Source organism: Podarcis tiliguerta, assembly GCF_965153285.1.
Source record: "Podarcis tiliguerta genome assembly, chromosome: 5".
In the NCBI taxonomy this organism is placed as follows: Eukaryota; Metazoa; Chordata; class Lepidosauria; order Squamata; family Lacertidae; genus Podarcis; species Podarcis tiliguerta.
The window spans coordinates 19712154-19735052 of NC_139538.1; the positions used below are offsets into that span (position 1 = coordinate 19712154).

General features: G+C 41.3%; 1 protein-coding gene across 16 annotated transcripts in view; it reads right to left on the reverse strand.

Moving 5' to 3' along the window:
* Window positions 1-2357: 2357 nt before the first annotated feature.
* Window positions 2358-22899, reverse strand: part of LOC310678336 (schwannomin-interacting protein 1) — a 375265-nt gene continuing 354723 nt past the window's right edge. For 8 of the 16 annotated variants that reach the window (XM_083442202.1, XM_083442211.1, XM_083442213.1 and 5 more), the window contains 7 exons: window positions 21915-22033; window positions 12742-12859; window positions 11409-11606; window positions 10854-10977; window positions 7966-8059; window positions 6010-6060; window positions 2358-3454 (listed from right to left, as the gene is read on the reverse strand). In XM_083442202.1, coding sequence (XP_083298328.1) covers window positions 3403-3454; window positions 6010-6060; window positions 7966-8059; window positions 10854-10977; window positions 11409-11606; window positions 12742-12859; window positions 21915-22033 — 756 coding nt within the window. In that variant the 3' untranslated portion in view covers window positions 2358-3402. The remainder of the gene's footprint in view (window positions 3455-6009; window positions 6061-7965; window positions 8060-10853; window positions 10978-11408; window positions 11607-12741; window positions 12860-21914; window positions 22034-22899) is intronic. The other 8 variants (XM_083442210.1, XM_083442212.1, XM_083442216.1 and 5 more) reach the window with 1 other exon arrangement.

Sequence of the window (22899 nt, forward strand, 5' to 3'; positions counted from 1 at the left end):
AATGAAGCCTTCTCTGGTTGCTCTGGCAACTGAGAACTCAGATATACAGGCCACATCCTCACTATGCATTTAAAGAACTACGATGCCACTTTTAACAGTCCTGGCTTCCCCAGGGGGGGAAAAATAAAATACTTGGAGTTGCAGCTTTTTAAGAGTGCTGAGTTGTTAGAGGAGGACCCTGTTTTCGTCAAAAGAGCTACAATTCCCCAAATGGTTCGAAAATCAACCTGTCTTCCTGGGGGACTCAAGATAACTTAAAGCTGTGCAAGGCGAATAGGAGTCTCCTGTGTTGTAAGCCACCCAGAGTGGCTGGGGAAATCCATACAGTAATAATTATAATTATTGACAAAGTACAGTTACCAGGATTCTTAGGTGAAAGCCATGACTGTCAAAAGTGGCACTACAGTGCTTTAAATTCAGTGAAGATGCTCCACCTTTCACCCCCTAGAGGATGCTTATCACCTAGGGGCTCAACAGTCTCTCACACTGGGTACCCTAAAGACTGCAATTAGTCCTGTGGGTTAAACCACAGAGCCTAGGACTTGCTGATCAGAAGGTCGGTGGCGACGGGGTGAGCGCCTGTTGCTCGGTCCCTGCTCCTGCCAACCTAGCAGTTCGAAAGCACGTCAAAGTGCAAGTAGATAAATAGGTACCACTCCGGCGGGAAGGTAAATGGCATTTCCGTGCACTGCTCTGGTTTGCCAGAAATGGCTTAGTCATGCTGGCCACATGACCCGGAAGCTGTACGCTGGCTCCCTCAGCCAATAAATCGAGATGAGCGCCACAACCCCAGAGTCAGCCATGACTGGACCTAATGGTCAGGGGTCCCTTTACCTTTACGGTCAAACAAGCCCACATGCATCAGTCCCACTTCCCAATCCCATGCAACAATATGACGCCAGCAATATTTTAGCAAAAAAGAAAAAAAGAAAAAGAGAGAGAGTAAAGGGTGGAGCCCTCCCCTTCATTCCATCCCAGTGGGGTTGGCCTGCCAGCAGCAGCCCAGCTGGCTACAGTTGTTGTTCCTTTGGCTGTAGGGGCTGTCAGCCAGTCAACTGGCTGCTGTAGATGTGACTGGTGCTTTAAGGACCTCTATTAGAGAATATTGGGTCAGATGGCTAGAGCCTGGGAAGTTACTTCAATGCAGCCTGGGTGAGCCCTGTTGACCCTGGCTAGGCAGTTATTGATTAAAACAACATAAATGTTGTTCACCTTATCACTTCTGCAATGGTTTCCTGACCTGAAAGATACTACAGTGGCTGCTCAGCAACAGGTGTAACAAAGTCATAAATCAAAACTGCTGCTTTTGCCTCAATCTCTGGCAGTCTCAGTGGAAGTTCAGCTAGATGGTAGAGTCAAGCAAAAGGCTTTGCTGGTGGGAGAATCAGGATGTGGGTTGTTGGGTGGGGAGGCAGGTGTTTCCAACTTCCCATCCTCCCACTGGCAGACACAGAAGTCCCACAACAGTGCCCTTGAATAAGCAGCAACTTTTAAAAAAACTGCAATGTGATCTAGGCCCCATGCACCATAACGGTATTAAAAAAAAAAAGGCTTAGAACTTTTTTTTTTTTCAGCTCTCTCAAGGTGATTTTTTTCATAGCACAAATAACAGAACAAAAGCAAGAACCTAGAAGAGCATCTTTTTCCTTTTCTTATTTCACATTATACTTAGTAAATAGGGTTGCTCGGGAAAAAGAGGTTAGTCCAACTTCAGCTCCCGTGAGCCCCAACATCTTGAGGGGTTCGGGTTCCCCATCACTGGCAAATGTAGTTGCTGCTTCCATTGAAGTGAATGGGAGAGATGCATGGTAGCTGGGTTATGAATTTGGGAAGAAGGACAAGACTCACATAGAGGTTGTAGCTCGTACAGTGGTGCCCCGCAAGACGAATGCCTCGCAAGACGGAAAACCCGCTAGACGAAAGGGTTTTCCGTTTTGGAGGTGCTTCGCAAAACGAATTTGCTATGGGCTTGCTTCGCAAGACAAAAATGTCTTGCGATTCCTGGGGTTTTTTCCCCCCTCCCCCCTTTTCCCCAAGCCCCTAAGCCGCTTAACAGCTGAACTAAGCCGCTTATCAGCTGATCTAAGCCGCTAATAGCCTTTTAGCAGCTAATCCGCTAATCCCTTAAGCCTTTAATAGCCGCTAATAGCCGCTAAACCGCTAATAGCGCTAATAGCGCTAATATGCTAATGGGCTTGCTTCGCAAGATGAAAAAAACTGCAAGACGAAGAGACTCGCGGAACGGATTCTTTTTGTCTTGCGAGGCACCACTGTATTAAAATGCATGGTGATAGCAAGTGCAATCTCAGCGGAGAGAAAGTAAAAAGAGAGAGAGAGAAAAGTAATCAATTCCCATATCAAGTGTGTTAGAGTTTAATTCAAGTTTACGTATACAGTTGAGGTGTCATTTTCATTTTTCAGCCCACATAGTATTTTTGTTAACTTTAAACCTTACCTTTGTGCCTGCCTTCAAGTGAATCTATAATAACTTATCTGTGTTCTAAGTGAATAGTATTTTTAAATATATATATATATGAAGAGAGACTTTTCATATTATATATATCTATATATAATCTGAAATGAGAAAAATAGGAATTTCACATGTACTTCAATGAATATATTACAGGTGAATTACTATGTTGTCTCACTAGTCAACAAAAAGACATATCATATGAAAGAAATTTTTAATTTTTATTTTACATATTTATACATAAAACTTTCAAGGTAACTCTTTCAACTCAACTGCATGTTAATAGCACATCTAAAAATGAATGTCAGGTAGTCAACATTCACAAAATGTTGAAAACTGATTAAAATATACATATTACTGAAAGCTACAACTTCACTACGAGGCAGGCATGTATGTTTTCTCTCTCACTTGTATAGCACCGTCAAAATTACAGTCTCATTTGTTTAAAACTACGCTGAAAAACAATAAAAAGTAGCCAATGGTAAAATACTGCTTTAACTTAAAGGTCTCTCTAAATAAACAAAAATAAAAGTTAAAACTACCCTCTCTCTTCTTTTTTCCTCTTCATGTTTGCAATGTTGATAAGTACTGTACATTTTGTTCTACAATAAGATTATTGAACTGTCCGATATTTAGTGGCACAAGTAAAAAATAAAATAAACCCAACAGCAAATAAATTAAAAAGCATAGGCCAACCACTGGACATAAAGCTTCAGACATTGGGAACAATTCGCCAAGCACAGTCGCTGTGCATCCACCATTAGCTTCAAGGAAGGGTTCGTGTGGGGGGTTCCTGGTGCTTGGCAGATTGCGCCCGGAATCAATGACTAACACTGATTTTTTCTTGTGTGCCACCCGTGGAGCATCAGCGTTGGTACAACCACAGAAGCAAAACGTTTTAGCTTGTTTCTTCAGTCTGATGGCTTCCGGTTTTATTTTGCTGGCATCTTCTCTGCCATGTGCTTCTGCTGACTTTCAGCGTGTCTGAAGGGAAATGGGGAAAAAGGAACGATATTATGTCGATGCAATAAATGAAGATTTTTTTTTCATTTTTTTTACTGGCAAAACTTAAAGGCTGCAGAGAAGGAAGGAAGTGCAGCGATTGCTGAAAAGATTGCTTGAAGAGATGCGTTAACTTTTGCTGCAATTATCTAGCCGGCTTAAATAGTCCTTTTCTTCAGGACTCCTCTAGACTGCAGAAATCCAGCACAGGAAGGAAAATAACAACCACAGTCTTCAGGAGGTAAAATCAAGAAGAGCACGGGGGGCAGGGAGGGTTTCAAGGAAATTGCTTTGGAATTGAAACTGTAGGTTGCAATAACATTGAAAGGAAGTTTTATTTGGGGAGCAAGGGGAAACGGAGGAGCGTTTCACCTCCTTCCCATGGATAGGAAACTTATTTGTCTTAACACAATCCAAGGATGTAACAAGATGACCCCTAGGTCTTTATTGTAGCAACATTTCAAGATATAAAGAACTAAAAACAACTCGCCTCTCACCAACTGCCAACCATGTGGCCCACACAGAGGGCATCTGAATGGCTAATTAAATATGTAATTGATTCCAGTAACGAGAAACGCAAACTGCTTCCCACATGAGAAAGTAGTTTTGTAATACCCTTCCCCAACGAGGTGCCCTCCAAAAGTTTTGGATTACGACTTCCATAAGCCCCAGACTGTCTCCACAGGTGCACACTGTGGACCCAATAGAAGCCAGGGGCCATGCTTTCTTTTCATTAAAACAGACTCGTACTTCAAAGTTTCTGGGCACCAAGTTGGCAGTAGGCTGTTTTAGAAGAACAAGGGGGGGAAAAGAGTGCCAGGGTCGCGGAGCAGAGAGTCAGACCAGGAAGATACAAGTTGAGATAGACATACAACCACGAAGCTCATTGGGTGATGCTGGGGAAAGTCACCATCTTTCAGCTTAACCAACTGGTCGGAGGTGCTGAGATGGAAAAACTGAGGTGGGGGAGACAGAAACATCATGCACCCTGCACTCAAACTCTTGATTATTTTCACCTGCAATTTGGTATTCAAATTAGAGACCATCCAAGAATATACAGAACCATCTCTCTGTAGATTTAGCAAGAACTGTTCAGACTTTGTATCCATAAAACATAAAACACCCATAAAACATCTCTCTCTCTCTTTTTAGTTTCTTCTGCTTAAACAGTTCACACTTCAACTATGCAATGAGGCATTGCATCTACACTTCCTGTTGCTGCCTTTGTGTCTGTCCCTTCTCCTCCCCTCACTAACAATAGTTCATAAAGCAGCAAGTGAAAAGCACCAGCATTGTGTATGGTAGTGGCAGCGTCTTCTTGCAAGGCACAGGCGCTCTCAAATCTGGGCTACCTGTTGGCTCGCGGGAGAAAAAACACCAACAACCTTCCTTTTCTCTGGCACAGTCATACCTCATGTTACGTCCACTTCATGTTATTTTTTTTCAGGATACGTCCTGCGGCGACCCGGAAGTACCAGAAACTTCCGGGTTTTGCCGCAAACGTGCAAAATGACGTCACGTGCATGATCAGAAGTGGCGAATAGCAACCCGCGCATGTGCAGACGTGCAGCTGCAGGTTGCGCTCTTTTCATGTTGCAAACGGGCTTCCGGAACGGATCCCGTTCGCAACCAGAGGTACCACTGTATTACGAGGTGAAGCAGCAAAACCACTCCGCTGTCTGTGATTTGCAGCAGCAGATTTCTACAAGAACATACTACAGTGAGCACACCAACCTTTTCTTCTACGCAGAAGTCCTGTGGTAGATGTCAATGACAACTTGCTCACCAGATTATAGTGGGGGAGGGTAGTGGGGAAGGATAATTGCAAGACGAAAGACAGACGCATAATGGCATGCCAAAACACACACACTAACCCTTCCCTGGTCTTTGTGTAAAGCGGATGAGATTCTGCCTCTCTTCAAAGTTTTTTAAGCTACAAAAGCAGAGAAAATTCAACGAAGTCAAGTGCTGAGGGTGTGTGTGTGTGTGCATGCATGAGAGAAACAGAGTGCTAGGGGTGGGCAATTATTATTATCATTATTTGCTGTGGACTGACACACTCTAATATTTCCAAACTTGCTTGCAGATCAGAATGCAACTCCCATTTGGATTACTCAAGTCTCCAGATTTTGGAAGGTACCCTGAGGATCATCTCATCCAACCCCCTGCAATGCAGGAATATGCAGCTGTCCCATATGGGGATCAAACCCGCAACCTTGGCATCATCAGCACCACGCTCTAACCAACTGAGCTATCCAAATATATGCATGCTCCCTGGAGTTGCAGAGGTTTCAGTGCAGTGGAATAGTTGGCAAATACCACAAAGCAGGAAGCTGTAAGAGAGCCGATTTAGCATTTTTGGCTGCTGAGTTACTACTCAACCTTCTTTAACCAGCCAATCTGAGAAACGTGAAAATAACCTGGAACAGAGGGTGACAGAGGATAGATAGAAGGGGAGAACATAAAAGGTTTGTACTGAATAAGAAAAGGCCTGGATTAAAGGGATCTGGGAAAGTTGAGGCGTTACTGTATTTTACCTTGTTGGCAGCAATGGTGCTAAATTACCATGGTACTGATAGGGGGCCGCACTGTAAAAGAAATATTACAGAAAAAAGAAAAGAATAGTTGGGTTTGCTTTGGTTCAATTAAGTCTCATCTCTGTCTGCAGGTGGCAAACAGGTTTCTTCCCTTTAAGATTAAAAACCAGCACAGGATTTGACTGAACGGGTACAGCAAGAGCACAAGTAGCTATACGGTATATTCAGACTGTTGGTAAACCAGAGAAGAGTAACTTCATCCACCTGATAAGACTACATGCCTGCTTTCACTACAAAGGATGCAGCTGTGAACTGCACCTATTTTTTGCAACAGGCTCCATTCTTCGACAAGACAATTGAAACCACTTCTGGATAAAATGAAAGCATGGTTGCTAGCCATTGACACTATTATTGGCCTTTTCCTTGGAACTGCCAGGACCTAAGGTCAATGCACACCCAGATTTTGCCTTTTGGAGTCTTCCCAGGTCTTGAAATCATGTCTAAAGTCACTCTGATTGATTCTGCCTGCTACAGGGCTTGGTAGCTGGACTGAATATGTAAGGACAACTTTTAGTACAGAGCGGCAAGTTGTTAATAGGGCACATTGTCTACCCAGTAAAGTAAGGAGTGAGAAAGGATCATTGCAAGATCATTAAGAAAAGATAATTTAGGAAGGGAAGGGAAAGTTAAGAATAGATGGCAGCTACATTATCAAATGGAGAAAACAGAAGCTGGGATTTCTAACTGAGAGGAGGCATCACAAAGGCAGATTCCAGAATAAAGGAAGTTTTTGTTTCTATCTTTAGGACCACTCTCTTTGTCTGCCCAGACATATTTACCAAGTTTCACATTTCCTAGCAGCAATAATTTCCCAAAATTAAAGGGCTCAGCACCATGTTGCTGCAAGCAACTAGAGAAAGTTATTAGGCATTGGATGTTAGATTATAAATTGATCCAATGGCCAAAGAAGTTTCACTTATAATCTGATAGAGAGCGTGGATCACAAAGAAATAGCATACTGTCCAAATCTGCCATTTGTCATACCCCAAACAGTCATGGCAACAGGTGCTTAGAAAAACAGCAGCAAAAACAGTTGCTTCGGTGCAAACAACACTAATAGTGGTAGACTTTATGTTACTGAACCAGGTGCACTTTTTATGACCTAAGCTTTCACTGGAGCTGTAGGCGGAATTTTTATGTAGTTCCACGATTGCTTCTTTTGGTCTAGTAGTTCTGGGTGCATGCAGCAATGTATGGCACCTTGCAAGATTAATCTAATAATGCCTGCAGAACTTCTTCTGCATTCTGTCTTATAAACTGCAGATTCTGGGGCAGCAGCACTATGATCAGCTTTTTGCCCCCAACCACTTTTGTGTCTGATGAAGATTTCTGAGTTCGTTCGTGACCTTGTAACATTGTGGTTGCTCCAAATAAAGACATTATCATAATGTGGCTTTAGGGTATGATCTTAAGAGGCATTGATCAGAAAACAGCATTACAATGTCCTGATACGAGGACAATTCACCTTGTATCAGTAATATATCATAATTCCTTCTCAGTGTTCCACCTTTAAAAGAAGTGCCTTCTCCGTGATGGTGCCTCAACTGTAGGAAGCCATTCTGAGGATGGTATGCCAGGCACAGGCATACATTCTTTGTGGCATTAGGTTAAAATCATTTAATTTCCTCAGGCATTTTTGATTATATTTTTGGCTGGTTGAATGGTTTTGCTCCTTTTAACTTTAAGTATTTATTAATTCATTCATTCATTCATACACACATACCCTAGCTTTCCCTCTGACAGTTCTTATGTTTCTGTAATTTTGAAATTACTTTGACCCTGAAATCTTTGGATGAAGGGCATTTTATACATCAATTAAAATAAAATATATCGTCACAACAAAACGGTCTAAAGAGAGACCTTTGCAACAGGACGTATCTGAGAAAGTTTACCAACCTGGTCAAATCCTCAATGTCTACCAGCATAGCATCCTGTTCTGTGTGCAATTCATCCCGAATTAGCAGCAGTTGCACCAATTCTTCATTCAAGCCTGACAGCAGAAAAGAGAAAAAGAGTGTTTAAGCTCATTTAGCCACAGTTCTCCCCATGTCTAACACTTTGGAATCTGTTAGTCACCATGGTACATGGCTCTCACTCCAAGAAACAGAAGGGCATTTGGCTTGGCATATAAACAAGGGAGGCGATGAAGTAATGGAACAAGAACAATGGCCGGTATTGTTAAAAACAAACGTTAGTAAAAAATATATCAACATGACACTACTGTAGATCTCATGAGAGAACCAAGGATGACTTCCCCAAGCAGAATGTACTCTTTAAACTCTTTAACTTAGGAACTAACCATGGAACTTCTGGCATTTTTATGGTTGTGGTTGGTGATGGAAAATCCTCAAAACTGGGTGTGATCTACCAAGGCTGAACTTGCATCAACACATTGGCAGGGAAATAAGCTTGACTGTCTATGATGTCAGCCTGTTTCTACAGAGGCAAGAAAGCAGTAGGTGCTCCAATTGCAACAGCTACCAATGGTGCCAGGAAGTGCCATTGTGTTGTGCACCCATTCAACACCAGAGGACTAAAACGCCTGCTTTCTGTGCTGTCATTAGTAATGGTGAGATTGGCGGGTACCAGGGACAGGGACTTTTCAATGGCAGCCCCACAATGGTGCAATTCACCTCCCTGGTACTCCACTAAATCCTCATTCTGCTAGTCTTTAGACTTGGGTCATAGGACTTTTATTTATTTATCCCACAATCCTTTTCAGTATTGATTTTAGGATGGTTGTTTTATATTGCAAACAAATTATTTGCATTTTTAGCGTACAGTTGTATATCACTTTGGGAGGATTTTTGTTCTGAAAGGCAGGTGATATATAAGCAAACAAGCAGATTTTTAAAATACAAACACAAACTCGAGAATCAAAACTCATGAAATGCATGTCACTCACCCAATGCTCTCCTTAAAAAATTAAACTAAGCCAAGTCATGGTAGAACTGATTTATCGGTATTTTGTAGCAGGTCCACTGATTTTCTAACATCCTAGCAGCAATTCCAAAGTAGCAGACAGCACTAAGAGACTTCAGGGGAGAATTATTCACATTTGGCTGAGCGTAGCTCACAGGTGCCTAGGCAAAGAGCCACACTGCAGCTGCTTTGACTAATTTGATTAATAAGCACACATTGACATGGACCATGGAGTCATGTGCTAATTTCTTTTTATTTAGAGCCTCTTCTGTCTGTAATGAATTAATTCGTATCACTGAAAAGCATAGCAGTACTTTGGCTCTAAAAAGGACAACAACAAAAAAAGAGTCCAGTGGAAGGACTGCTCACAGGCATAAAAGCTTTAAAGGTAAAGGTACCCCTGACCGTTAGGTCCAGTCGCGGACGACTCTGGGGTTGCACGCTCATCTCGCTCGATAGGCTGAGGGAGCCGCTGTTTGTCCGCAGACAGCTTCCGGCCAGCATGACTAAGCCGTTTCTGGAGAACCAGAGCAGCGCATGGAAACGCAGTTTACCTTCCCACTGGAGTGGTACCTATTTATCTACTAGCACTTGACATGCTTTCAAACTGCTAGGTGGGCAGGAGCTGGGACCGAACAACAGGAGCTCACCCCATCACGGGGATTCGAACCACTGACCTTCCGATCAGCAAGCCCTAGGCTCTGTGGTTTAGACCACAGCGCCACCCGCGTCCCTTATAAAAGCTTTAGTATGGCTTGAATATTGCAAAGGGCTGAAGTTGTCTACTTGTGCCTTTGCACAAGATGTAATGGAAGAGAGCTGGAAACATGGGAATCGCAGGTATCATGCAAAGCTGGAAGACACGTACAACCTACCATGGTGTGCAAGAGGCATCTACTGCTCTTTTTTGTGCAAGATCCCCACAAATGCATGGCTTCCTAGCCCCCCCACTTCTGCATCTCATGCAAAAGCACTCTAAATAGTAAAACTAAAGAGAGAACTCATATTCCTATGCTATTGTTTCAAGGATTGCTGAAAAGAGAGGGACGTGCAGAGGGCCTCCTTCTTCCTCAGTTGGCATTAGATTACTGAATAATAGCCATTCCTGACCTAAAGTCTGAAGCTTAAAAGTCACTTCCAGATCCGTGATTTCTCTTCTCCATATCTAAGACGAAAAATGCAAGAAATACAACATGCCACGAGCTAGCATGGAATAAAAAGCCCAGTATGTTTTGATTTAAAACTTGCTTTAGGGGCAATGACTCCCAATGTTATCAGAAGAGAAGATGTTGGCATTGAAGATATTTCCCTCTAGTACAGTGGTTCCTTGGTTTTAGAACAGCTTAGTTCATGAACAACTTGGATTAAGAACGCTGCAAACCGGGAAGTAGGTGTTTTGGTTTGTGAACTTTGACTTGGAAGCAGAACATGTTCCGCTTCCTGTTGAGTGTGTTCCTTTTGTAAATTGAGTCCCCCAATGTTATGGACAAGCACACCTTGGTTTAAGAATGCTTTGGTTTAAGAAAGGACTTCAAGAATGGCTTAAGTTTGTAAACCAAGGTACCATTGTATTGGAGATGGCATAAACCTAGGAAGACACAGATCACTGATCCATCTAGGTCCATTTTATCCACACTGACCAGCAGTGGTTCACCAGGATTTCAGACAGGGGGTCTCTTCCAACCCTACCTATAGATACCAGGGGCCTTCTGCATGCAAAGCAGATGTTCTACCACTGAACTACAGTCCTTCTTTGGTTCAATGTTGGTGTCAGCTCTCACATGCAACGGAACAGTTTCAATTCCCTTAAGCCGAGGTGCCACGAATAGCGAAAGGACATAATACCAAGGGAGAAGACTTACTTTCTATCTGTGAATGTAGATCATTGACTATCACCTGTAGCTGCCCAATCGTCATATCTCTCAGATCTGTGGGCTTTAAGCTTCTTTTCATCAAGCATTCACTTATATGAGGCATATGTGGCAGCTAAAAAGAATGACAACAACACTTTAGGCCACTGTCATGGCCAGCAACAATGACAAAAAAGAACTTCTGTCAGCATATTTTCTAATGTATTAGCAATAATAGCTAATGATGGCAACCTACTATATATTAAGCACCCTGAGCATTAGTCATTAGGCACTGAATGCATAAAATTGATCAAGTTTAGATACCACATACTGTACTAAGATTTTATAAATACTATACTCTAACAAAGGGGAAAAAACCTTTATTTTCCCTGCATGATCTGAATCAAATATATTAAATAAATATGCTCCACTTTTAAAACTCTTTTTTTTTTTACATCTCAGATGGAGCTATAAGCTTTCCCAAATTCCAAAAAGCTTTATTGCAACTGGGGCAACTTCCATGGCTAGAAACAACTGGCAGGCATTGATCTTCTACGAGATACTTACAAGGTCAGCTACGGGAGATTTTTTCCTGTTTTGCTTTTCCACCTCTACTTGCATTTTGGCCATTGGTTTTGCCATTGCTAAGGCCATTTTGGCTTCAGCTTGAAGTTTCTTTTGCCTTGAGAGAAAATCCATGTCATCTAGGGATTCAGATTCCTCTTCAGTAGTGTCTCTGTCAGAATAGGAAGAGCTCTGCTTGCTCTAGAAAAAAGACACAAGATATATATATATATATATATATATATATGCTTTCGTAGATTTTGTGTATATATATATACACAATCAGGCTTGTCTATTTTAGCAGCTAGCAATTTAATCAATGAATTAAAACAATAAAAATTAGCTCTAGCCTTAATATGAATAGCATGAAACAGAACTAAACCAGCTCTCTGCCAGAATTGCGTTTAACTTTGGCACCCCTGGTTTGAAGGACACCAGATGTCTGAGCTGGGAAAGAATTCTGTCTGAGATATTAGAGAACTGCTACAAGTCTAAGCAGATGGTATAGATCTGAAAGGATCCCTGCCACACAAAATACCTCTTTATATCCTCATACTGCGACTGACACCACTCTTCACCTGCTGATGGCGTTGCAGTTCAACCATACCCCGAGGGCACTAGGTAAGCTATCCCTGGTCTAAGAACTATACCTACTTGCCTAATTGACTGGCCAGTGCTAAAAGCAGCCACTTGTCCCATAATATTTTAGGGTTGCCATATTTTGAAGAGCAAAAAAGAGGACACTTTTGCCGACTTCTAACTATGGATTGCTATGACAGCTCTACCCATGAAAAAGAGGATGTGTCCTGGAAAAAGAGGACATATGGCAACCAATGTTCTTAGGGCACACAACTCAGGCACATCGGTTATCCATAAAATGGTGGTGAAGGATCTGGCCTTGGGGAACAACATCATCCCTTGCCATACATATAACCTGCAATACAAACTTAGGCCTATGCTTCTCATTATAGGTTATGCACATAAATAGCCTATGCTCCAAGCTCTTGTGAAAGGCCAGTCCTTCTTTTTAACAAGCGGGGAATAAACAAGTGTGGCACAATGTCACAATAGCAGAATTACTTACCAGAAATACTTTTTATTTACGCTATTTATATATTGTATTTCTTTCTTAGTAATGTTTTGGCTGCCAATATTACGTTGTGTCAGTTTATTTCTTTGAAGTGTATAATATTGTTTTGGCAGTTGTAGTATTTCGTTCTTTTTCTTTTTATGTTTTAAAATTTAATAAAGGTTAAATAAAAAAAAAAAACAACAATCTGGAATTTGGTGCACATTTCCTGACATTTTCAAGACCTTCTGTAAGACTGAAACTCACCATGGGAGACAAAGGTGTATCCAAACTTGTTTCGGTCTTGCTGTCGTCAGCATCACTATCTTTGTCACTTCCGCTGTCATTTACAAAACAAATCTGTAAATTCATCCCACTTTGTAACCTTGAACAGAGAAAAAAAGAGGGAGAGGGAAAGAGAGATTGGATTATCACTCCCTGCGACAACACAAAATGTACTTTGGCTCTTGGTTTCTTATTCTTCTAGAAACTTTTGCCATTTCTGCATACTCCATCATTGTTAATTGCCAGTCCTCCTTCGTTGGAATTGTTTCTTTTTTCTGTCTCTGGGCATAAATTATTTGGGCAGCTGTAGTAGCGTACATAATTTTTGTGTGTGCTCTTTGGGTACCTCTCCACCAATTATACCTAAAAGAAAAGCTTCTGTTTTTCATAATAATAATAATAATAATAATAATAGTAGTAGTAGTAATAGTAATAGTAATAATAATAATAATTTATTTACACCCTGCCCATCTGGCTGGGCTTCCCCAGCCACTCTGGGCGGCTTCCAAAAAAACATTAAAATACTGTAATACATCAACCAATGGCCATTCTAGCGGTTCCCTGTAACTTGGCTTCTCACAGTGAGGGAACCGCTAGAAGGCCCTTGGTGCTGGGCCTCAGTGTCCGGGTAGAACGATGGGGGTGGAGATGCTCCTTCAGATATATCTTCAACATTTTTTTCAACTTATTATAAATAATTTCCCAGAAAACTTTTGCTACCTTACATGACTACTACACATGGAAAAAGGTACCCTCCTTCTCTTTACATTTCCAACAGGTATTCTGACTTATACATTTACTGGGAGTTCGATACCATCCCCTATGTTTCCTTTTCTCTGCTGGTCTCTAGAAACCAGTTTACATGCTAGAGTAACTTGTTTACCATTGCTTGAGCTTTATTTAAAGTACAGTTGAACAGGCTAAAAAGAAAAAAGTTGGGTTATGTATGAGAGTTTATCATTACGACACATTTCCAAGCTGTAACTGTGCTAGATTTGAAAGGGGGGGGGGGAGAGCATGCATTCTGAGAAACTTAATTTAAAAAAAAAATAAAAATTGCACATGTAAATAATGGATATTCTCACTCTGGAAACAGTTAACATGTCTGAATAATAAAATACAACATTGCATTTAGAACTCACATATCCCAATTTATTTTTACTGTTGGATTTACAGTTGCCCACAAAAGGGAAGACGAGTGCAGATTGCTATTTCTACCTGAGGTGATAGGTAGGATTCAGGCTTGCTACTTCTACTTTATATATTTTTTTTTACTAGATCCCCAAGAACTAGCACCCAAAGTCAGGAGCAAAATGCAGTTAGAATGAAAGGGCAGGGGGCACCTGAGCCCATTATGAGTATCAGAACTGAAGTGACTCACAGTGTTTTTCGCATAAAAATCCACTCCTGGTTAGCTTTCTCCATTTCAGCAGCCTAATTTAGGTGGGAAAAGCCATTTTATTGTTCCCATTGCTAAACAACTCAGTTGTAAACCCTTGCCAAACTATTGCAAGCCACCCAGGGATCTTGACCTACCTTCTGCCTAATGCTGCTTTACATTATTTTAGAGAAATGCAATCAGCTGCCGTTGCCTGTGTCCAAAACAGTAATTTTCCCTTCACCTGATTAGCTCTGAGTGCTCTTGTGCAGAATGGCTGCAATCAAATTCAAAAGGGCGTTCTTCACACCCAGAGAACTTACCGTTTTTTTGTATACTATTGAGAAAAATAATAATCACAAAATCTCTTGTGCATGACTAGCCAGGAATGGCCTCCCCAATTAAAAAGAAGAAGAAGCTGAAGCATTTAAAAACCACTCAGAAGATATTTTCTAGAACTCCGTGCCTAATAGCATTATTGGTTATCAATACCTGCTTAAAATGTTGATCTAGGCAAGCCTACATGCCATTATTATGTACAGGTACATTATTATTTGTTTTTAAAATACGTTGGTTTTTATCTACAGTTTAGCAATTCTATTATGTCTGTTTTAAAAGTCTGTTTCTATTGCTTAAAAAAAGAGAAAAGAATACTTTATGCCAGGGGTGTCCAGCTTCTTCCAAGAGACTGCGATCTATTCTTCCCACTATAAATAAACTGGCAGCGATTTTTAGGGAGCCAGAGTTGTTGACCAGTAGTTAGCAATTGACCTGTTCAACAGCCCTGCTTTATACCATTTCACATAAACCATTCAGATTTTAATTATGTATTAAGAAGAATATAAATCTTGACAAACAAACATACATACTGTACATACATATCACCTGTAAAGTTGGATCTAAATAAATGAATAAAATCAGAATACCTGGAAAAATCAGTTCTATACAAATATGCCACCTAGCTTCAACACGTATTCATTTAGAAGACACCGGCCTTCTGGCACATAAGGAAGGCTTCTGTGGAGCAACTACTGCACCTTGGATGTGAACATCATCTTGGCATTCATTCAATTGCTCACTTTTATCTCCTCATTCAAATACCCTCAAGATCTCCCCAAGTGTGTCAATCAAAAGGCTTTAGAAAGAGCACATGCCATAAATCTGCCCACACACCCTCTTTAAAAACCCCACCACAATAATTATATGCTTCTCACCACATGGCCTTTTCTTGTCATCTCATTGTTTTAATTGACAACCTCCTTCTCCCCCTGCCCTACTGGCCATATATTCTTTGACTGAAAGCTTTGGGAGCTGGGGAATCCAGCCTCTTTACAAATGTATGCTAGACACCCATGTGGACCACGTCTGAGCGCTGCAGAAACCTCATGGCATAAGTGATCTGAATGCAATTCATTTTAAGAACAGAACGGTTGGTTGTAATTTAGGAGAACTTCAAACAGCCTGCAAAAACCAGCAGCATCCTGTGTTGTGTATGTTTCTTCTTTCTAAAGTTTGTTCTTATGTTTGTGGAGCATTGCTAGGAACAGCATTTTGCCATAATGACTGACTACTGAGGGAGGCAATATCTCTTCCCAATCCAGCTCATACATGTGGGGAGGAATGAGGCCACACCTGCACTCGCACCAAATCAATGCATCTGCCCTGTTTCTGAGGATCTTGCAGGTCGATGTGGGGCTAACACATCTGAGGCTTATTAGGAAGTGGAATTGTCCAGTCTGGCCCATAGGTGACTTTATGGGTCCCAATGATAAAGCTAATGTTGAGTGTTACAGAAAGACTGCTCTGAGCATTGTTCAGAGATGAAACTTTTCAGTTAACATTGTTTCATGATAGACACAGTGTGTATGCACAGAAGCGCCAAACTGCAACCCGCAGCTGCGCGTCTGCGCACGCGCGGGTTGCGATTCGACGCTACTGTGCATACACAAAGTGTGATTTAGCACTTCTGCGCATGTGCAACCGCCCAAACCCGGAAGTAACCCATTCCACTACTTCCAGGTTTCGGTGGTCCATAACCCGAAAAAACGCAACCTGAAGCATCTGTAACCTGAGGTATGACTCTATTGCACTAGTACTGTACAGTGGCACCTCAGGTTACATACGCTTCAGGTTACATACGCTTCAGGTTACAGATTCCGCTAACCCAGAAATAGTACCTCGGTTTAAGAACTTTGCTTCAGGATGAGAACAGAAATTGTGCTCCGGCTGTGCGGCAGCAGCAGGAGGCCCCATTAGCTAAAGTGGTGCTTCAGGTTAAGAACAGTTTCAGGTTACGTACAAACCTCCGGTATGAATTAAGTACTTAACCCGAGGTACCACTGTACTGCCAATTTTAATTGCTGTACATTGAGTACTATTTTAGGCAAAGGCAGGATAGGCATTTCCTTAAGGAAGACCAGGAACAGTCCTACTCAGCAGCCCTATCCCCCAAAGAACCAGGGCTTCAGGCTGTGTTACTTGAACTTAGTGGAACTAAAAACACCTATTACTTAAAGAATTTAAAACCCTGTTCTTCAGCCAAAAAAGGGTTATAAAGATCAGTAATAAGACAGTCCCTGTCTTCAGCTTTACAGCCTAAAAGATATGACACAAAAGAGAAAGAGATCAGGAGAAAGAAAGCAAACTCAGGCACTACTTTTTAATTTGCATAGTGCTAATTAAGATATGTATTTTAAGATATGAATTTTAGTCAATTAAACAACCAATTAAATTTGTGTAGAATTGCCTACAGGTAAAACAGTATATCTGAAGTAAGAAGTAACTTTTCTGATGATATACACAAAAGGACTGGCCCTGTGGGTGAATGAGTTTCTCGTAAGATGATGGTTGGCACCTGCAGCTTTTATAAGCATTTTTTTTTAAAAAAAAAGATTAATCTAGCTGAAGAATCCGTTAACCACTGTAACTCTGTTTTTTTTTTTTAAATCACCATTTATAAATAGGACCAATGCTTGATTAAAAAAATCTTAAAGTCATATGAGTTTTAGTCAATTAAACCTGCATAAATGTGCAGGTGAGAAAAATAGAACTCCAGATGATTCGTGAATGCACCAGGTCAGACATCATAGGCTGTTTATTATCTTTAATACAAGTGTGTACGTCTGTGCGTCTGTGTCTGTCTCCAGATGTCAAGAAGAGCAATTCCTTCCTGTCTAAAAAGGGGAATGTCTCTTCAAAGATGATTCATGAAGCTGAGCAAGGATGCAGGGTGTGTGTGTGTGTGTGTGTGTGTGTGTGTGTGTGTGTGATGGTTCCAGGATGTTTTTCAGAACAGAAGCAACAATATGACCTGCCAGAGCACCAGGACCCTCCTTGCTCTGGCAAGTGAATGAGGTGATAAAGAGATTTTCAAGTTTGTTTGGGACAGATTAAGTCAGGAAGTTGAGACCCATGGAAACATCTGGAGAGAGTGACTGGACCATAAAGAAGGCTGATTGCTGAAGAATTGATGCTTTGGAATTATGGTGCTGGAGGAGACTCTTGAGAGTCCCATGGACTGCAAGAAGAACAAACCTATCCATTCTGAAGGAAATCAGCCCTGAGTGCTCACTGGAAGGATAGATCCTGAAGCTGAGGCTCCAATACTTTGGCCACCTCATGAGAAGAGAAGACTCCCTGGAAAAGACCCTGATGTTGGGAAAGATGGAGGGCACAAGGAGAAGGGGATGACAGAGGACGAGATGGCTGGACAGTGTTCTCGAAGCTACCAGCATGAGTTTGACCAAACTGCGGGAGGCAGTGGAAGACAGGAGTGCCTGGCGTGCTCTGGTCCATGAGGTAACGAAGAGTCGGACATGACTAAATGACTAAACAACAACAACAACAAAGTTGTGGTTTTAGTTTTAAGCTGCTGTTACGCCTTTTACCAAGAAATAACAGACAAGCTGACATGGTTGGTGTTTACTGTGTTTTTAAATTGTGTTTATTATATGTTAAAAAGCAATAAAACACATTATAAAGAAAGGAAGAAAAACAACAACAGAAACCACCCAGCGCCAGTGGTTTGTCCAAAGCTGAAAAGCAGTGCCTTTGGCCCTCTGTGCTCGCTTAAATCAGCAGGCAATACTTTAACAACCTATTTACTGGTATAATGTACATAATGGTTCCTTTATTCCAAAATCGAACATGATCTCAGCCACAAGGTGGCCTGTAGCACTTTCTTGCAACTTTAGGCATCCTTTTATCATAAATAAGGAATGGGTTGTAATGGAAGCCACATGCACATTAAAGGATTAAATTTAAAATTCACCAATCATCCAGTTATTTGTGCATACAGAGAGCACCTGCTAAAGTATTATATTAACTTGTGCACAAGGCAGGGAGAAGAAATTATTTTTTAAAGCGTTCTTTCGATGATGAATTCGGCTGGTCTCTCTAGTCAGAAACAATTCTTCCATAAAGGTGTTTATTGTGATTGTGGTGATGTTATGCTTCTGGCCATCTGGACTTCTATTCAGCCATCTCCCTTGACAAAATTCCTAAGCTGTGTAATGTCAAGCCATAAAAATGCTAACTGTGATTTATAGCCACCGAGACTCTGTAGACAATACAGAAGCATATGGGTTTTTTCCTCCTCTGGACAGATATGGAATATCCATACAGCGGTTGCGATTCACAGAAGAACCATTCCTAATTTGTTATTTCATTAAGAACTTGAAATATGATGGTAAACAAAACATATCACCAGGCAGACAAGACATGTGTAACTAATAAACATGGGCTTTGATTCATGCTATTCCTCCTTTGCGCCCCCATCCCCAGGAGATTTAATCTTGTATTACTCTTCAGTGGAAATGGACAGTAAAATATTATTTTCCATTTACTTTAATGGCTCTTTGGATGCATTATTAATATGCAATATATAATGAATAATTGCATACTTACATTTTTACGCCATGTCTTTTTCTGCTGCACAAGACATTCAATGGGCTTTAGGCCTGAAGCATAAATTATAGCTGCCCGGGGAAGGGTGTGATAACATATACTGTTCCTTTGCTTTATTCTAGCATTGTTTGCAAAGGGAAATAGATTAACTCCTTACTCCTTAGTGAGTCATAACCTCTGTTCTTAATACCAGCACACACGTTACAGGGAAAATGTTGAGGAGTTCAGAGAGAGAAAACTAGGAGACAAACGCTGCAGTCCTAGAGAGACTTGCCTGAAAGCAAGTACCACTGAACTCAATAGGATCTTTTCCTGAGTAGCCATGCATAGGAGTATGCTGTAAGTTCCCATCCCATGCACATCAACTAGGCAGTGAGTTTGTTTAATATGGTAGGACTTATGTCCCAGTAGCCATACATATGATCAGAATCCGGGCCAGTCCTGAATATCTATCAGGCTATGTATATTGACTTGTATGCTTAAACTGAGATGGAGGTACCGATGGCTACTGTACTATTAATATGACTGAAGTTTTCTTTTTTTCCTTTTCCTTCCTGACTCTTGTTGTTAAATTTTCTATTAAAAGGTAGGCAGAGTAAGAACCAGGCCTTCTTGTTCTTTGTTTTCCAAAGAACCTTGAAAATCAGAGGAAGAAAAACAACAGATGACTTTCAATCAGTGCTAGGGTAGGAAGTCCACACTTAGCTGCCCTTGCCTCCTCAAGGAAATTTGACTTTTGGGTTCCTGTGCGTGGAAAACAGACCCTTCCCGGGAACTCTGAAAGTGCCAGGCTGTGCCATTCAGAGACTATTTTGCCTGAACCCAAACCCTTGCAGGGGAACGATGAATGTGGCTTTGAAGTGCAAAGAAAAGCCTAAGCAGTGAAGCAGTCAGGGCATTTGCATGTGTGAACTTGTGTCTGCTTGCACGAGACATCCACGCGCCATATGTTTCCTGCTCTACCATGAACCTACGCCACAGAAGAGGAAGGGGTCCCAAGGGGTCCCTACCAGAGCAGTATTTGACCGTGTTGCAAGCTTGTGAAGTGGGACAAATCTGGCCTGGCACGTGATACCTTTGTTAGTAGGGCAGGCTTAGGGAGAGACTGGCCCAACATCACCCATCATGTCTGAACATAGATATGAACAGGGGTCTCCCCAGCCTGTGGTTTTGGAGTGCCCTTGGAAGGTGTGGCTTCAAAGGGAGGCAGGGCTGTCATGCTGAGTTCCTATGCTTCAAAAATTTACCACTATACCACCGTTGAGGAGCTATTACAACTGCTACTACTGGAAGGTAACAAAATTAGGTGCCTGAAACATGAAGGTTTTTTGTGGTGGTTGAGGCCATGTGCAGCGTGGTGGGTGATTAATACAATTTTTACCCCCCCACCCCAATGCCACTTTAACTCAGAAAAGTAAAGAGCTAAGCACCAAATATTTGAGGTGGGGGGCACCCTTAGTCCAATTCTTATTATTGTCAACAAGGGATTGTGGACTCTTGTTTGGGCCTCAAAATGGAGAATGGGATGTTGAAAGAACTCTTGTGCTTTATCCTTCCAGATAATGCATTGCTTGTTTAAATAACCAGGAGCCACAAAATCCTTTTCCAGTGATAAACTGGAGAATGTATATTTTGATGAGTCTTCCACAGGCAATAACAGCTCACCACTGAACGCACAAATGCTCTTTGGTTTCTACATTTATGTTGAAAATAAATTTTCATCAGGACTGACCATTCACACACTTTTATTTATCATGCCTATATAAAAGTTTGGTTACCATTAAAGCGTTTACAGCTGCTGTGGCATTTGTCCGTGTTAAGCGTGCAGTATTCAGAATTTTACAACAGAGGCAAGAGTATAAAGGGCCTTCATATCTTCTCAAAGAATATACAATTATATGCCAGTGTAAGACTGGGGGTTTGGGTGGCTGTACTCAAATTTATGTCCTTGAGTTCAGATGTCTGAAGGGAGGCAGTGCTGCTTCATAAAATTATTTGTATTTCTTGGTAATACATTTGAAATTTCCCACTAAATCCAAATCTTTATTGCTTAGCCCAGGCATAGGCAAACTCGGCCCTCCAGATGTTTTGGGACTACAACTCCCATCATCCCTAGCTAACAGGACCAGTGGTCAGGGATGATGGGAGTTGTAGTCCCTAAACATCTGGAGGGCCGAGTTTGCCTATGCCTGGCTTAGCCAAAGGCAAACAATCATACGTTAGTACAAAAGGCGAGACACCACTAAATATATTACTTTAGCAAACGAAAAGCATCACGACTAGCCACTGGAATAGCCAAATAAACTCAGTTAAGTGCAGTGTGTAACACAATACAGACTTCAAAAGGCTTTTAAGTAACACTGATAATTCAAACAGTATCCAGACTTAATGTGCTGAGCTCTTTTAAAATCTTTAAAGCAGTTGAAGAAATTATTCATTACAGATGTTACTGACGTTTCTTTAAATATTTATATCCTCACCTCGGCTGAGTTTGAGATGGCTTATGGAATAGTATATTAAACCATACCTTTCCCCAATATGTTTGAAAGGCACACAGAATGAAGTTCTGGGAAAATGACTGACAGTCACAGAAATGGAAGCAAGCATGACATTCACACACAACATTGGAAATGCACGGTACTGTAGGACAAACAGATGCCGGGGGGAGACAGAAGATGAGAAGCTTAGAAGCTCAGACAGTTGAAGGGTTTCTCTTTGTAGTTAAATCATGAACGGACAGAACACTGAAGATAATGTCACAGTCTCAAAAGCCTGGACTTTATGATATTATGCCACGCGGCATAACTCTATGATATTATGCCACATGGAAGTTATTAAAATGATAAATGTTCACCGTGCCATTTTCACTCACCGAGAAGAAAGGCTTGGCTTCCCACTTTTACTACAGCTGGTATAAATTCCTGGGCCATCATCAAAGAAACTTCCAAGCGCCAGTTTTTGCCTGATAGACTCCCTCTCATTTTTTTGAGCCTGAAAAAAACACACAACCAGAACAATTATCGTCAAAGCGCTGACAGCAGACCACATTCCTGTAAACGGAACTTTAAAGTTAATCCAACATTTTCAGCACTCAGTGCTATAATTTGAGACAAGGAGATAAAGCACCAATGATATTATGTACCCTTTTGATTTGTTTCAAACAGAGAATACATGTTGAATATTGTCTCAGACTAGTCACTAGGTGATCCTGACACAAGTGTTATTTCAGTTCATTTTCGCCTTTAATTTGTCTACTGTCTTTCTACACTGCTATACACAAGGCAGTGTATGAGCCATAGAAGCAACAGAATACACAACAAACACCACACATTTTATCACAATCCAACTCAATGCAAGAAGTCATCATTTGTTCCAAGTTCTGGAGTCCAGGAAGTGGGAAGATGGCTTGCTATGGATGGGGTTGCACTACTCTGGAAGGAGCAGGTCCATAGCTTGAGATTACTCCTGGATCCAACTGTCATTTGAGGTCCATCTCCAGCTGGTTCACCAGCTATGGCCACTTTGGGAGAGAAATAACTTGACCACAACACTCCATGCTGTACTTCCAGATTGGACAATTCTTGCCTAAGCCAACCACGGTTCTGAATTTGATGATTATGATGATGATGATGATGATAATAATAATAATAATAATAATAATAATTTATTTGTACCCCACCCATCTGGCTGGGTTTCCCCAGCCACTTTGGGCGGCTTCCATCAAAAATAAAAAATACATTAAAATGTCACACATAAAAAACTTCCCTGAGGGCCTTCAGATGTCTTCTAAATGTCAGGTAGTTGTTTATCTCTTTGACATGTGATGGGAGGGTATTCCACAGGGCGGGCGCCACTAC